The 17,260-nt window shown below is 39.1% G+C and overlaps 2 protein-coding genes and 1 pseudogene across 8 annotated transcripts in view; 1 reads left to right on the top strand and 2 right to left on the bottom strand.

Annotated features, from left to right (window-relative positions):
• abi1a (abl interactor 1a) overlaps positions 1-11,305 on the bottom strand; it is a 23,384-nt gene extending 12,079 nt beyond the window's left edge. For 2 of the 6 annotated variants that reach the window (XM_088321941.1, XM_088321937.1), the window contains exons 1-2: positions 10,659-11,301; positions 1,430-1,597 (exon numbers count right to left, since the gene is read on the bottom strand). In XM_088321941.1, coding sequence (XP_088178067.1) covers positions 1,430-1,597; positions 10,659-10,928 — 438 coding nt within the window. In that variant the 5' untranslated portion in view covers positions 10,929-11,301. Of the gene's footprint in view, positions 1-1,429; positions 1,598-10,658 lie in introns of all 6 variants that reach the window. The other 4 variants (XM_088321938.1, XM_088321936.1, XM_088321939.1 and 1 more) reach the window with 4 other exon arrangements.
• LOC148348190 (U2 spliceosomal RNA) lies at positions 2,937-3,058 on the bottom strand (annotated as a pseudogene).
• acbd5a (acyl-CoA binding domain containing 5a) lies at positions 10,980-17,260 on the top strand. 2 transcript variants are annotated; one of them, XM_088321942.1, is made up of 14 exons: positions 10,980-11,206; positions 11,408-11,519; positions 12,179-12,299; positions 12,847-12,919; positions 12,988-13,105; positions 13,289-13,321; positions 14,028-14,192; positions 14,255-14,410; positions 14,488-14,582; positions 14,948-15,143; positions 15,228-15,433; positions 15,515-15,574; positions 15,674-15,783; positions 15,883-17,260. In XM_088321942.1, exons 2-14 carry the CDS (start codon positions 11,420-11,422, stop codon positions 15,893-15,895), a joined length of 1,446 nt encoding a protein of 481 aa, XP_088178068.1. In that variant the 5' UTR covers positions 10,980-11,206; positions 11,408-11,419; the 3' UTR covers positions 15,896-17,260. The 2 variants fall into 2 exon arrangements, with proteins under 2 accessions (XP_088178068.1, XP_088178069.1); XM_088321943.1 differs by lacking the exon at positions 13,289-13,321 and having other exon boundaries at positions 10,987-11,206.

Here is a 17,260-nt window from a genome sequence, read left to right as displayed (position 1 = left end):
AAATAAGTTTGTCCCAAAAGTAAGACAATATTTTATTATGGTGGCAGTAGCCCTCTGGCCACCGTCCCCATTTCCGACATGGCAACTGTAAATGAAAAAAGGAACGTTGACTGTGAGGGCCGCCGCTTCTAGGACAAGTGGAAATTGGACAATTTTATTTTCAACCAAAATCCGAAACAACTGCGCTTTGAAAATTTAAAACAGGAGCGCCACACGGTAATGTGCATTGGAACTCGAGTCAAGAACTTAAAACGTTAGCATGCGTCAAACGCCACCAGTAAGTCCTCCTTCATTTTGCTGTAGTTTGACTGTTGTTAATATTTCTGTGCGCAAGCGTTGCTTTTGATACTATAAGCAGTTCTCTTTGGAAACGCAGTTTTGTGATTCGCAAATATTTGGACTTGGCACGGTTCCATGACCGCACTTCCGCGGTCCAGTGATTTATGGGTATTGTAGTTGTTCAGTTCAAACATTTGTGGGGAGTTACGATAGTGAAATTTGCTATAAAATATATATTATTTGATTGCTTTAGTGTTTATTTGGTACTTGAAATGGAAGTAAAGTAAGTTATGTTTATTGTATTGTAGTTTTCTTACCTACCCGACTACCTGAATGACTAAATGTTGTTGGTGGAGCCAATAAAGGAAATTAAATCTACAACAAGAGTTGTAACACTGATTGTACTTTCCTTGAGTCCCCTTTCTGTGCGGAGAAATCAAAAAATGAAATGCTACTAAGGCGAGTAACAAAGTTGCAAAACTGAATGCCAAGCACTGCAAAACTTTCACGGACAGTTAAATTATTAAAGTTTGTGTCATAAAAATGGTTGGCCCTCACAAATTTTCAGCTTACCAAATCTGGACAGTTTTATGAAAGGTTTGTATACCCCTTCCTTAAACTATTCAGGTAACCATGTCTGAATTTGCAACATGTCGATGTCCTGAACTTTTCAAAAATCTTTCCCCACCTAAAAGTCCTTGCTCCTCAAATGTATGCCAAAAATGAATAGCTTTGACCCGACTCAGACGTTTCGTCGTTTTTCATCTGTTGAATCAATAGTTGACTGCAGTATACCCCTGAATTCTTAACTAAGGTTCTGCACACCTTCTCAGAAGGATTAAGCACTCTATCGTCCACGGATTATCCTCCTGAGGTAGCGTGCGTCCAACTCGTTCTCCACAGGGATTAATTTGCTTGACCTCCCCTGGTGTAGTGTTGTCAAGCTTTGAAAAGAAACAACCTAAAATTGAGCGACCTGAGAACTGATTTATAAAGATGTTTTGACTAGTTTCAGTCTAGCTTTGCTGGAACCTGTCCATTGTTATAAGCACAAACTGACTAAACACAAGCAAGTAAAGTTATTGCGCTGTGATTTAAATTAAATTAAAAAATAAGACAGGTTAATGGTCAACGAGTGTGTTTGTATGACCTGAGAGATGTGGTTGATGGAAGATTCCATTCGGCGCAGCTGCGAAGCCTGGATATCAAGTAGCTGCAGGACATTGTTTGCTAAGGCGTTGATTTGGTAGGCCACGCTCGCCAGAGACTGCGTGGTGTAGGCTTTGGTCTCCTCCAGAGCTTTCCTCTTGTCCTGGGCCTGTGGGGCACACAAAAGACATGAGTGGAATACATACATCCGACAGTACTTGTTATCAGCATATCAGAACGTGAAGCAGACAAAACCCCATGACTCCCAATTTAAGCGAGCTATCTTTGAATCACAAACAATGCACATGTGATATACACGCTTGTTTTGTATCAGAATGGTTCGACAATGTGTCTGGTGGACTTGTAATGTAGATCAGAGGTATCCAGACCAACTGATAGGGGTTAGTTTATTCCCTTTTCCTCAGCCAAAAACTAATTTAGAGAAATGTTTGAGAGGGATAAAGGCATACAGACAGCCTCACAATCAACTCAACGTGTAGAGGATCGATGGTAACCGGAACAGTTATTTGTTCTAAAGCAAGTGTTTCATTTTTGGTAAATTGAAGTTCACGCCGCTTTTGGATCGGTTAGTGGTCAGTGAGACAATATGGTACCGTGACCTACTGGTCATCGACTTTGTCTGATGTGACGTCAGGTACTTCATAGTCTGAGATTTATTTAATGTGTAATGTGTATGAATAAAAATGCCTTATTTGTTTAAAATTAATTGATAACTTTATTTTGTGTGTTTTGAGGTAATTAGACAAATATCCATAGTAACCAATGCAGTCACCATTTGCTGGGGAAGTTGTAAGTTACTACAGCCCCTTTTCACTTTCTTTGAGTATATCATTGCGCTCTCATTAGCATTATACAAAAACAAATACAAGCGAAGGTGGTGCTTTGTAATTAAAGTAAAAATTGTAAATCATGGGATAAATAGGATATGCAATTCGTGATCTAGTATATGAAATGTTTGAAACTTGTGATGACATTTCCACGTTTCTTGCCAGAGATTTGGACCAAATGGAAATTACACCACTTGTTTCATAATCTTGATGTACTGGATCTCTCATTGTGTATCCTCCATATGCCATTATCTCTCACAAATCAGAAACTTTTTCTGTGCGTCGTTGGAACGGGGCTCCTGACTTCCTCATAGATCGCCAACATTTCGCGTCCACCCTTACTAGGTTTCTACTGACTTGAGAAATTTGCAGGTTCCGGAAGAAATTATAAAGCTATGCTATCAGGAATATTGACTAAAGATTCGCTCACTATTGTTTCTGCCACTATATTTCCTCCGCTTGTAATACATTGATACCGTAACTATGGTAGGGGGGAATGGGGGGGATTTTTTAAGGGTTATTGTTCTATCTTCTTTATTCATTATCCATTATCCGTTATTGGTCAGTTCATAATACGCTACAAAGCCTAGGAGCCGGAACTCTTACTCTCAGCCAAAAGGCCAAGCTAAGGTCCTAGCCTTAAAGCCTTGCTGCGATCATTGCGAATGCACCGTTCCCGGAGGTACTGCAACCGGGCCGATGTGTGGAGTGGACAGAGCAAGCTCTTTTTCCATCTCCAGGTTGCAAAAACATGATCCCTAATCGACAAAAGCCGATGGAGTTTGAATCCCACAATGCTTTAGATAGTGCACAAATCCAGAACCACAGTTGTGGTTTAGTGCTAGCTGTCGCATGTATGTATGAGACGGGATCCGGGGTATCCCGGTTACCCACTTTCAAAGAAGACAAAGTCTCTTTTGGTGGAAGATGGGACAGTAGCATTCTCTCCCTTTAAAGTACATTAGAATATATTATCACTTCTTTAATTATATTTGTAACAGGATTTTCTTATGTTGAGTAGAAACTTTCGTTCCTCTCACCGTATCCACGATTTTCACAGATGACCCCTTAAGTCTCAAAACTAAAAATCCCGGCGACAATTGTGGTTTGGTTGTGTTCAAAAACGGCATCAAACAGATTCAGGCATTGCTAGCGCACAAGTCTCCTAAATCCCACTTGTCACTGCACGAGTGCTGGCCTACATTTCACGCTCAGACAATGTTTATTCTCTTCTAGCTATGATTCGCAAATGGGTCAACGCCTCCTAGGATGTATAGTAGACGATTGTTATCAATGGCCATCCTCAAAAACATGTATTCACTTAGAATTAAAAAAGAAAATGTTTGCACATAACAGAAAGAGAGTAGTTCTTTAAATAGTTAAATAAGACTGGAACAAGTAGAGGAAAAGTCAGAGGGAGAAGATTTATATTTGCTTGGTCAAATTTAGGTGGTAGTATTAACCTTAGAATCACATGCCTTTAATCAAATGTGTAATCCAATTCAACCGGGAAAATCTGCTCTACTTTCAAACATGTGGAAAAACAAAGCGCTTTTGGGGCTTCAATTCGGAAGGTGTCCAGACTGAGATTTTATTTCTCAATAGACAAAACACTGAAGAAACTTGCAGCCGCCACCAGCTCATCTACATTTAAGAAAACTAAAAGAGTGTGAGACCCAAGTGTTTACGCTCCCAACAAATCTTAGACTGGGAGCTAAAGTAGTTGGAATGAAATACTTATTACCATAAAATTCAGACACCTGACTATAAGCTGCACCCTGTACATTTTTAAAAGAAAAAAACATTTTGTAAATAGATAAGCATCACCTGACTATAAGCCGCATGTACCCACATTAAAACATGGGATATTTACAAAGAAAGACCGTACAGGTACACAAGAGTTTCAAAAATACTGGCACCTTAATCCCTTAACGTTCCAACGGCCCGCAGGTGGGCCGCCGGACTTTTGATAAACAAATACGTGTACGATATCAATAGTTACTGAAATAAGTCACGCCACAAATCATTGGAAAGCTTAAACTCTTGGGATTTAAGATATGATGACCATTTCAAAATATACTCAGAGAAACATTAAGATCAGTCTGAAACGAGATACCCCAAAACTATAAAGCCGAGGTAATTCACCATTATGCCCCCTGGCCGTCTTCAACATCTTTGAATGTCCACAAAAATAGCTTCGTTACATCAAGGACATTCCATAGAATCAAACCATGTAAAATATTTACTCAGAACACACTACAATGCAGGCAGATTAATAGGAATCCACCTTAAAAAAATTCTGCTTCGTTGGACGTTGCTTCTTGTGATCCGTTCGTTTCAACACAAGTCAAGTCATGTTTATTTATATTGCCCTTAATCACAAAGAGTCTCAAAGGGCTGCACAGACCACAGATTATTGAAAACCACAGACTATAATTACACCATCACCGGATCTAAAACATACATGAGGGCAAATAATACACAGATTCACAGATATTGTCAACAAAAAATACAGGTTATTCATATGCTATAGAGTAGAAATGTGTTTTAAGCTTAGATTTAAACATTTCCACTGAGGTTGCAGATTGAATCTCAGGGGGAAGAGCATTCCACAGCACCGGGGCCCGAATGGGGAACGCTCTTGAACCTGGAGATCTCTTCTTGGCTCTTGGGATCAGTAGTAGAACAGCATTTTCAGAGCGAAGGCTCCGGACCAGAACATAGGGGGAAAATAAATCGGAAATTGCAAGATTTTGTATACTACCAACAGAACCTTGAAATCACATCTTAATCTAACAGGGAGCCAATGCAGGTTAGCTAAAATCGGGTTAATGTGATCAAACTTTCTTGTCCTAGTTAAAAGCCTCGTTATTTTTGTTCACAAAAAAACACTTGTAAAATTATTCCCAATATGGTAGTTAGCGCTTCCCTTTTGATTGACACCTTTTCTATTGTTCATAATAGTTTTATCCGGTTAGTTAGTGTGTAAAAAGGAAACGTGTGAAACACATTGTAAAGTGCTTTGGGGGGTCTTTATTGACATGAAAAGTGCTATAATTAATGCAGACCATTTACATTTATTCACAAAGCGCGATGTTACATTAAACTTGCGTCTTTTTCAACACAAATATTCCACATGTCTTACTCTGATCTTAGCTTTTCTGCTTGTCTGCCCCTGGCGGCCGTTAGAAAATATGCATAAGCCGCAGGGTTGAAAGCTTGGGGGGAAAATTTGCGGCCTATATTCCGGATTTTAAGATACACAGAAGGAAGAAGCCACTAAAATTGTAGCGTTGGCACAATTTCACAGATATAGCTGAAGGCAGTAGATTTGATGATGCTACAAAAGGTAAACGTAAATTAAAAGCATCGTGGAAAGAGGAGTTCACGTGGCTTGTAGGGAAAAAGATCTTGACGCATCGACATGAATGAGACACTACATAACAACCTCTAGTGTGCATTTACTATTAAAACAAAAAAAAAATTGTTTTTGTTTTACATTGGAAAGCCTGACGCCACAGCAACACAATCCCACACACTTGTCTTCCCACGCGTTTGGAGAAGGCCCAACTACAAGGACATCTCAAGAATGCCTGGAATCTACTAAAAAAAGTTAAAGTGCTGTTGGGGTGTTGGGCTGTCAGAGGACAGACAGTACATAGAGAAAATTAACATTTTTGAAATTGAGAGAACTGATATGTTTATGTTACGATCTCACGAGGCTATTGCCCACGCAAAGATGCACTCGACGCTGATTACTGCTCACTATAATCTCAGCAGGACAGCTGTTGATCTGGGACTTGTGGAAACATTTGATACCCGGAAGCTCATTAGGAATACAGATGTCGTGCGATTACTCAGTACCGCTTCTTGGCCTTCATATACAACACATAACATTAACAAGGAAAATATCCTCAAAAATGCAATTACGTTTCACTTTTTTTTCCATCACCTCTCATCATTCGAGGCAAAATACCACCTGGACTTTGATAAGAAGCAGCTTGCATTGGAAACCAAGTATCCAAGATAAAAAGTATTCTTTTGTACTGAGGATCCCTTTAAGACGTCTTTAGTCATTTCACCCAGAGAGTTCCATGCACATAATCTCATTTAAGTCATTTGCCCATTTCAATGATGTATGCCCAGTCAATTTATTTCTTAGGGTAAAATCTTAAGCTTTTTATCTGGCTAGGCTTTATCAGTCCATACAACAGGCTTAGTTATCAAAGTAGAAATAGTATCATTCGTGTAACTTCCATATTCAACCCTAAAAACAACAAATACACAAATATAATAAATGTATGAAATAAAAACTGAAACAACTAAAATTAAAGCAAATAAAAAGATGTCCAAGAGAGCAACTTAAACAAAAATGACAAGGAGAAGACAATACTGTCTATAAAGACTAAACAAAAACAGATGATTAAGACTAGAAACACTTGGTGCTACAAATTTTGCATTTGCAAGGACTAGGAAAATTGAAAAAAAAGAAGAAGAAAAATATTAGACAGAGGAAAGACACCTGATAAAAGGAACAACGCGGAGGCAGACCAGAAGGCCTCTGTGACCTTAACGGATTGGCGGAACACAATTTAGAACTCTTTGGTGTGTCACAAAAGAAGAACTCGGCCTTGCCTCAAACTTATTAACCTTTGCTTAATGACTTTGGAATTGTATGGCCCCAGGTTCACTTTATCTGCCTACAACACAGTAAATGTAGGTCAATATTTCAGATTAAAAATTGCTACCAGATACTTTTTCATTTTTGTGTACATTTTTTAACTAATTCTTAAAAAAATATATTAATGAACTTTATTCAACTTTGCTTACTTCTTGAATGCACATCCAGCTGTTGGTTGTCATCATACCTTTTAGAACGTTTAGGTTTGGAGCTCAAAAAACAGTAACAACGGGTGTTTATGAAAAGAGAAATCTTATGAATTCAATTTGTTGATCGTTTAGGTCCCTCTTCCAATTTTTGTCTGTGAACTACTGATGATGATCATTGTGTGACTAGTATTCAGCAACCACTTCCTGTCAGGCGTGGTTTTTGGTTCGGTGATGTCAAACTAACAAAAAAATGATGAGAACAGTTTAAATACTAATCTGACAACAATTGCACCTTAAAGCCCACTTATTTGTTTTAAAGTCACGCTGTAATCCTTTCCTAGGATAATTTCCAATGTTGAGAATTCCTGTTATTTTCTATTCCTAGTCGACGTACCATTTTATGACCACCATGACAGACTAAGACGCACCTCTTGAGAAAAAATCCTAAGCTCCTCTACTTGCTATGTGAAGTGTCGGACTGGCAGCGCACTTTTCATAAGCTCCCCCCTGTCTGTCTATTCCAAATCTACAATGACATGTGCACGCTCACACACACACAACAACAGGCCTCAGCTTGAAGAAACTTGTCAATGCAACCCTTCCAAACACTTTCTCCTCTTATTCAACTTTCTCTTTCTGGCTTGCCACTATCGGAACTCAAATAATAAAACACAGAATGAGCATAAAAATAACGCAATGGTGATTAAGGCGTACGCTTTATTTTTACCCTATGCCTTGCGTTTCCTCAGGAAGTGTCCTAATAATTGAGCCAGCATAACCACGTGTTAATCGCCGGTGATTGTCCTCAACGGCTTTCCTGTTTTTTCACATTCAAGAGATAACAAAATACTTAAGAGTATGAGCGGTGTTCTATTTTAAGACATTTAAGCGAAAACAGTACATTCAGAACCAGTTTTACTTAATTTTATATTTAGAAATAAAATTTGGGGGAAATAGTATCCAATAGTGATTAAAATAAAAATATAAGTGTAATTAATGGGGGGTTTTTTGCATTGGTACTGTAGCCAACATTGCAGTAATGCGGCAGTAAATCAAATCAAAACTAATTTAGATAACACTTTTCTCAGAATAAATTGCAAAACTAAATGCTGTATAAAACATTGTATGTACAGTAAGAAAATACACAGACGCTCCCTACTGACACATTCGAGTTACGAAAAACAATAGATACAAAAAAAATTTCAGGATGTTGAAAAATACTTGGATGTTGCTGTAAGTTAGATTTTGTATTGTGCACCTTTTTCCGAGTACAGGAAAGTTCGGTAGTGTTTTTTTCCACCGCTACTGGCGTGTGGCGCTGTGAGACCTCACCCAGTGCCCACCCCAAAGAAGAAATCCAACTTCCTCTCCCTAGTTTGTGTGTAAACATACTATACTGTATCTCCGGCGCGCCAAGGACTTTGACATTTTTGTTGTTTAATATCTCGTGCATCTATTCAATATGGTAGGTGTATTTTGAAATGAAAGTGGAATAAGAAAGCTTGATGCGGTTGTGAAAATTGTTCAATCGCTTTTTTTTGGCCACTTTCTACCAAGAAGGAGGGAGTCACCTAACTCTTGAAGCTCATCTTCCAAAAGTAGGTTAGGTTTAACTTTATTTATCTTTATAGAGCATATTATTAAATGTTGTTTTTTAGTACAAACAATACAGGTTACGTATACAGAAGAAGCAGAAGAAACTTACAAACAAATTCAATTTATGAACGATCATCCGGAACGTATCACGTTCGTAAATAGGGCTGCATCTGTAATCCCCGTCTCCTCCCAACAATGCGTGAGTCACAGACCAACCATGGCGAGGCACAGACCAACCACGTAAGGAAAGGGACCTCAGGGAGGCTTATCCACACCAATATTATCTGGATAAATGGTATAAAGATAAATGATTTATGAATAAAATAAGGATGAGGCAGAAATATAAAAACAAAAAAACAAAAACAGACGTGGAAGAAAATGAAAAGATCAGGCTATTTCTACTGTCATAACTAAGCCTGTTGTATGAACTGATAAAGCATATCCAGATAAAAAGAGCTTAAGATTTTGCCCTAAGAAATAAATTGACTGGACATACATAATTCAAATGGGCAAAATACTTAATTGAGATTAAGTGCATGGAACTCTCAGAGTGAAATGACTAAAGACGTCTTAAAGGGATCCTTAGTACAAAAGATACAACATATTTTAAATTTAACAAATATTAATTTTAAATAACCATGCTCCTCATTAAGTAAGTTATATTATTTACATTTGAATGTGGTGTTTAAGATCTCCATGACAATATATTTTAAGATCAATTGGGCAAACAATTTTAGGTAAAAAAAACTGCTACCAGAGCAAACACATTATCCCAAATATGTCAAAGTGGACCAGAAAGCTAGAATTGACATGAATGTTCCTCATGGCGGTGGTGCATACACACTGCCAAATAGTGGCCTAGGCAGAAAAACTAAATTACAGGGAATCCTGTGGGGTTAGGAGGGTGTGCATTTGCTATTGGCACACCCTCTCTGCCTGATATGGTGCCTCTTGCTCTCCCTTTCCTGCTGCAACGTTCTCACTCAAGAAAGCTGTCACATTTCGCAAAACAAACCCCAAGTGCCACTCATGTGCCAAAATGTTCAGAAAAACAAGACAGCAGGAGCAAAGTGATGAGTCAAACCCAACAGCAGTTGTGCAGCTGGCAGATATGACAGCCACCAAGTAGTTTGTCAAGTAGTGAAAAAGGGAATCAATATCCTTATTGATCGAGCCTGCAGAGCGACTGTCTGTCCACGAAACCATACCTTTTACGGATTACCACGCATATGCACAAATAAATTGGATATCGTCAACTGATAACATTCCAAGTCATTTTTGGGCCAAATTGAGAATTTTTACAAAGTCAGCTTCTAATGGTAAGCTGCACAGGTGCCCAAGTGAGCCAATTTGCAGATAAACCTCATTAATCCATGAACTTGAATTGGGCATTTTCTCTCGTGTTTTTTTTTTTTTTTTACCATTTATTTTGTCCAAAAATTATGTAGGAAGTTATGATATTAGTGGGACGATATAATGCAGCAACATCAACACACATCGGACATGGGAATTTACGTTAGGTCAGTGAACGTTCCAATTTAGAAAGTAATGTTTTTGTAGTATCCCCCAGAAAGTCCTATAAACACAGTTCATTGGCTATTACAGTGTTTGAAACGGATTCTTCAAGCAATGTGACGTCAAGGTGTGGAATGAAGTGACTTATTTTGAGGGTCTCCATGTGAAATAAAAGCAAGTTAACAGCTGAGACGCGTTCACGGACTGGCTGTAAACCAGGGCCCCGCGTGACGGCAGTTTTTAACCGACACGGCTTTTTCGAACAGAAGAAAAGTAGACACACCCTCCGTGAGAACGCGTCAAAAATCGCCACCGTGGGTCGTAAATGACGCCTCGTAAACTCAAGCACTTATATTTCGCCATATTTCCGGTGCCAACAAGCGTCCAAAACCTCCGCCTTTTTACGCCACAAAAGAGCAAGTTAGCTTCGCTGTAGCTTACCTGCACATAATTGTTTTCACAGTAGTCCGCCACTCGTGTAAGGTTCTGGTAACTCTCGACGAGCGCTCTTTTACCGGCCGGGATTTCCTCGTCGAGCAACATTTGTAGCTCTGCCATCTTTACATGTCTCCACCGAGGGTCGTTGTCTCGTCGCCTACTTCCCTTCGAGTAGAGCAGCCACCAGTTTGGTTCCAGCCCCTGGAACACGGAGTGGCCCCTCCCTTGCCTGAAATGTGTGAATGACTCGCCCACTGGCTCGGAAAAGAGCATGCTGGTAACTGTAGTCTTTATTTTGGAGCAATCGATCAACCAGCAACCACGTCCTAATTATTTTACAATTTCACTTTGAATGCATCTATTTATGGAGAATTTTTTCTATGTTCTGAACAAAAGAGTGACCGATGAGGTTATTCATAGCACATGAAAAAAACTACAACTCCCAAGGTGCCGCGTACCTGTTTGACACTTCTGTACTGTTCATGGCGTCGGAAGGAAGGATTAAGGCTGCTCGCCTTCTGACACGCAGATAAACTGTCACAGGTTTAACGGTAAGGAAGACCAATATATTTGAATATCCTGATACTCCAAAACACAATTATTATATTTGATATAAGCAGTCTGTCAAAGGTTTTATCCAAGGAGAATCGTCGTGTGTTTCCTTCACTCTGCTTAATAACAACGCAAGCTTGTCACTCTTGACCGTTAACAAACATGACGACATAAACCAACATTTTGTGTCTTTGGTGTAGCTTCTTGTCACGATGGAAGTGGCCCATTCGGTCAATTCAGACGAGCAGACGCCTTTGACCCAGTTAAGGTTCGACGCCGCCGTCAAAGTCATCAAGAGTTTGCCTCCGGACGGTGAGTCACAACTGGAGGGGGGGATTCGGGACAATCCAGTTGATTTTGTGTTGACATAACTCTAAAAATAAGAAACAGCCCGTGACGACGTCCTTGAAGACACAGCGTTGCCTTGCTCTGGATTTAAATAGGCATAATCCACTTTGCATTGCAGACTTTGGCAGCAACTCGTCGCATTGGATACAATAGAATTGTCTTTGCTTTCATTGATTACAACTTCGCGTACAATCTCCACAACCAGTTTAGGCGTAAGAAGGGTCTTTAATAAAGTTAAAAATGTTCTCCGTGCTGGAAAGAGAGCAGACCATGAGTTTCTGGGCTGTGTTGATGATTCCCTGTAAGGTTCTCCATACTTCAACCACTATGAGAGTTTCTAACATTTCATACAGATATAATTACATGATACATCAATAGCAAGATTGCAGTCCACTGTGTGACCCATACTCTGTTGCGATATGAGTATCTGGTAAATGTGTAAAACAGTACAAAATATAATTCTCAAGGGCTCATAGTCTCAAAAACATTAAACGTTCCTATTATTTTATAAGCCTTAAACTGTTCTTTCCCTATCTGTAAAGAAACCAAAGAAAACGAAAGGTAGGATTATGAACAAATAAAAATAAAATCAATGTTATTCATGTTCAAACATATTTTTCCAGGTTCTTTTCAGCCATCCAATGACATGATGCTCAAGTTCTACAGTTACTACAAGCAAGCCACCGTTGGAAAGTGTAACATTGTTCGTCCAGGATTCTGGGACGCTTTTGGCAAAGCAAAATGGTAGGAAAATAATTATGAGTAAAAAGTATGCTGAATGAAATGCTTCACAGAAATGGTAGAGTATGACAAATGTGGAGTGAGAAGTAAAAAAGAACCAAACTCACTCTAATCAAATGTATTTATTTACCCAGGTCTTATTTACTTACACTTTCTCATTCATTTACATAAGAGCTCCAACAAGCTTGCATATATTGCACAACTCACAGCTCTCAAACAACAGTGGACATGCTATGTTCCCTATGGGTTTGTTGACCTGTGGACTATAGGCCTCGCTTGCCTACAAGTTTAGGCTTGGCGATTTCCACCTAATCTCTTGGGAGCTGCAAAATTAGATGATCTTTTTACTTACACTTTCTCATAACACAATGTATTATTTTGGAGGATGTTTAACAAGACTTTCAGGAAACACTGACACTTATTTTGGGAGTGCGGGTAGCCTTGGGGAACAGGCTGACCTATTATCAAAAGAGCCAATCCATGAGAACACTCTGTTTTGCAGTGCTTATTTAAGATCTTTTTTCATTTTGTTGTGCTTTCACTAATGAAGGAATGCATGGAACTCTCTGGGTGAAATGACTAAAGAGGAAGCAATGACCGCTTACGTTGACGAAATGAAACTGGTATGTTTTTGTTCCCAAACAGTCCTTTTATTACTCGTTGAAATCAATTTATTGATGTATGTGGGCAGATTCTGGAGGGCATGCCAATGACAGGCGAAGTAGAGGAACTCCTGCGGATCATGGGACCCTTCTATGAAATGGTGGATGAAAAAAAAAAGATCTCGCAGATATCAGACCTTAGTGCAGGTTGGACTCTTTTGTAAAATTCCAAGACTACATGATACACACCTATGATCAATGGAAATTTTGCAAAATACAGATCCAACATTAAACAAAAAAACCCCACTCATCCCTCATTGATGTAGGAATGAATGCTATTACAGGGGTTCACGAAATAACAATCTTTCCATCTGTCACATGCATGCCCAGCCCGCTTGACACAGTTTGCTAGGCAACTTGAAGGCAAGTACTAGGGACTCAGTAGTTTTTAGACAACTAGCTGTTAATACTAATTATCTAAAAGTACAAAGTAGAGGTGCATATTAAGGGTGTTTTATGCTCTTGTGGCTTCATGAACACACAGCGGAACCTCTTGTCTCAATCACCACCGATATCTGCAAAGAATAGTTGGTAAAGGAATAACTGTAAGAACTTTGCCACATGTAGGTTTGTAATTTTTTTTTCTGTTTTTTTTTTTGTTTGTTTTTTTTAAAGAGACTGGCAGGTGCCAAGATATCTTAGTTGATTACATGTGGTAGTATAAGACATCTATTATTTGATATTATCATAAAGCATGTGTTAAAATATATTTTTTTCAAGAGTAAATTGATAAAGCAATTATTTAATTTATTTAAATGTAAACATGGATATTCCATTAATACATTTTTAAATAAACAGCCAACAGAATTAACCAATTGAATGCTTGGTGTTCTGGATTAAAGCACAATAAAAAGCATTCCCGTAGCTACTGCAATCTTTGCAGTGTTATAGGTATGTTTTTCTTAGAACTTTGGTCAAACATCAACAAAATCATGTGTTGTGAACTTTAGAGGTTCCTTCGTTTTAGAAGTTTTACCTTGCAAAATAATGGCCAATATGAAAAGTGTTTTTGCATAACCAGTTGGCCGAATGTGTTTTGTTGGCATTCAAGAAACGTCTCTTCTATTAGGTTTCGGAACAAGCCTCAGCACCATGTCGTCAAAGAGCATGGCCAAAAACATCATCAGGACAATGGAAATGAACGGAACGCTTGAGACACGGCCTGCCAAGGTCGCGCCTAAGAACAAAGAAACATCCGATGATGACTTGCAGGAAGAAGACGAGCTCAGACAAGGTGACCCGAAAATTTCCATCAAGAAAAGTGTTGACTTTAACATTGATCATGTTTATTGACAGCCTCACTGTCGAAAAAGAAATCGTCACCAAGATCCCATTGTGTTCAAAACGGCAAGATGGCCAATGGCAGTGTTACACATTTACCAAACGGCAACAACTCGCTCCCACCACGTGATGAACTAGAAAGTCGGCCTCTTCTCAACGGTTACCATGCTGGTAAAGAAGCCACTAAAATTAGACTTTAGCAATGATCTATGAGGCCCTTTTTTGACCTATGCCCCCGCCCCCTTCAGATGCCAGTGAAGATGTGCCAGGCCCCTCCCAGCTCGCCAGCGACTCAGACAGCGAAGTCTATTGTGACTCGGTGGACCAGTTCGGGCAGGACGAGGCAAGAATGAACCACTATTTCCTCAAAAATAAATTTTATTCACATCACCTTTTATAGGTCTGGGGAATTATTTATTATTATTAGTCATTAGTAAAAACGCAATATAAAAACACATCTTACAAAAATGTTTCCTTTATATTTTGGCACCAGAATCTAATGATTTAGAAATTGAATGAAATTTGCTCAATAGTTCTAAATCATTTGAATATAATACATCTTAAAAATGCTAAAGATGTACTTTTTCAATTTCGCGCTCTACAACCAAACAGATATGAGACTGAAAGCCACTGTTTGTGAAAATACTGTATATGTACAACGGTGACCTATCAATTACAAGCTATATTTTTCTGGTATAATATTAAAAGAGCACTGAGCAGAATCTCTCTCTGGAAGACCTGGATGAAGAGGAGAAGGAGGAAGAGGAGGGAGACTGTGAGGATGCCCAGGGAGTGCCAGAGGGCATCAGGTGTGGTGGTGAGGATGGTGAATTCGGTGGTAGTGCAACACAGAGGTCAAGGCTCAATGTGGAAATACCAAACTCCGCTATTGGAGGCGGCAGAGGTAAAAAAATGGGGGGGGGGGAATCGAAATACAAGTGGGATAGCAGATATTATTGAGATTGACCAATGGCTGTTGTCTTCTCAGGTACCAGGTCCCACCGGGGCAGTCTCAGAGCGCTGAAGCCCGCCCAAGCCAGCGGTGGCGACGATGGAGGTGAGCGGCGTGGTGGATCCGGTACTCCTTTGGGCAGCCTAAATGAGCAGATTGTGGCGGCGCTGGCCCAATTGCAAGATGATATGCGAAGCGTTTTGGAGAGGCTCCACACACTAGAGGCCCTCACTGCCACACAGGTCACCCACCTTCTTTTGCAACTATGAGGAATTTTGACACTTAATTTACATGCTGACTTACACTTTTCCTTTTCTTTTCAGGCTAGGTCATTAGCCATGTCTCCTGTTCACCTGTCCACCCCAGTTAATAAAAACAGTCCGGTAAAAGTGCACACATGCCATCTTAGATCTAAAGCTCATATGATGTGACTTTGAAATGCTGAAGACGAAAATCTCTGTACATTTTGTTTGATGTTGCAGAGACCATCTTGGTGGCCTTTTGACATTTCTCCCAGAAGTTTAGCGTTTGCTATCATGTGGCCCTTTGTGGTGCAATGGCTCATCAGTGTCTGCATGCAGAGAAGAAGGAGGTAGTCAACTACATTATTCTTAAAAAAATGCCTAACTTGCCGAGAAAAAATAGCATTGATATAACAATGCAATGCAATTTGCTTTTATTCCTCCTGAAGACGACTGAACTGAAACAAGGACATCCATGAAGGAAATTCCTGGCCGGTGAATGAGCGGCTAAACCGCTTCCCATGTTTGCTTTTGCACTAAAGAAGTCGTGTGAGGAAATGTGCATACTAAAGAATACGATGATGCAGGACATTGTTTATTACCAAGGTGGTCTCTATAGTTAGTAGGGCTTACTCTGCACAAATCAGGCCAGATGTTTATCTGAGCTCTGATGTGATTTTTAATCTTTCACTCTAGTCGCCCAGAGCAATGCTGCTGAAACAAGATGATGTAATCATTTAATAGTGTAGAAGGAAGATGTGTAAAAAAAACTGTTTTGCTCATAACTTTGCTATTAAGGTTGCAAAAATATTTCCGGTCAATTTGCATTTTAAGTTAAGGAAATAATTGGTCATACTCAACAGATATATACTGTAATTTTGAGTAGTTATTTCTTACATGCATATTAGTTAAAGGTACAGTGAGTAATATTTAGTGAGTCCCAGTGGTACAAAAATAATCTTTCATTTGTTGAAAAAAAAAAAAAACATATTTCAAAATGCCCTGCGACTGGCTGGCAACCAGTTCAGGGAGTCCCCTGCCCACTGCCCAAAGATGGCTGGGATGGGCTCCAGCACCCCGCGACCTTACTGAGGAAAAGCGATGTAGATAATGGATGATTTGAATACTAGGCACAAATGCCTAAACACACCAATTTTTTTATTAGGAAAAAATATATAGGTCGAGAAATGTTTTATTTTACATAGTGGAATTCCTTCCTAAGGTTGTTCCCATGTTTATATAGCAACTTGCTGCTATGCTGTGTTCTGTGGCACTAGTTTTCCTTAGACATTAGATAAGTGTCATCTAGTGGTCAAACATTACACTCTGGGGCGTTAAGAGTCAAGTTCAATGAGTTAGATAAATTAACATCATCCAATGTCTCTTTCAATCCCATTTAAACTTCAGTTTTAGAAAATTTTGCAACTCAAAAAGCAAGTGAATTAAATTTACTGCTTTTAGCAGCTTAGCAATTGCTAAGGTACATCCTGGTGGTCTCCACATAGAAGTGCCTCAACATAATTATGTGCGCACATTGTAGCAAATGGACCAAATGATCATGAATGGTACACAAACGATTCATGAGGAATTTCATATCAGAATCCTTTTCCTCAGCCTTATGTGGGATGAAATGGTGATTATTAAATTTGTCTGCTCAAATGCCTATTTGCATTCATATTTAATATACTTATCATGATTTGTGTGTGGGAAAGCGCTAAAATATAAAAGCCATTTATGATTTATTAATAAGGTGATTTCTACAGGACTGTATAATACTGTTTTTGTTTGCATGTCATAATCCAAGCCTCAAATAAAAATGTCATAACA

Source organism: Urocampus carinirostris, chromosome 18 (genome assembly GCF_059441175.1).
Source record: "Urocampus carinirostris isolate Australia breed hairy pipefish chromosome 18, RoL_Ucar_1.0, whole genome shotgun sequence".
NCBI lineage: Eukaryota > Metazoa > Chordata > Actinopteri > Syngnathiformes > Syngnathidae > Urocampus > Urocampus carinirostris.
The sequence above is the reverse complement of the archived record's forward strand: the minus strand, read 5'-3'. Positions and strand labels throughout refer to the sequence as shown.

What these genes read in the sequence shown, in the direction of transcription:
- acbd5a (XM_088321942.1), top strand. Translation starts at nt 11,420, where the DNA reads ATGGAAGTGGCCCATTCGGTCAATTCAGACGAGCAGACGCCTTTGACC. An exon ending in CAAGAGTTTGCCTCCGGACG is followed by an intron (nt 11,520 to 12,178) that starts GTGAGTCACAAC and finishes ATATTTTTCCAG; the next exon opens with GTTCTTTTCAGCCATCCAAT. An exon ending in CGCTATTGGAGGCGGCAGAG is followed by an intron (nt 15,144 to 15,227) that starts GTAAAAAAATGG and finishes TTGTCTTCTCAG; the next exon opens with GTACCAGGTCCCACCGGGGC.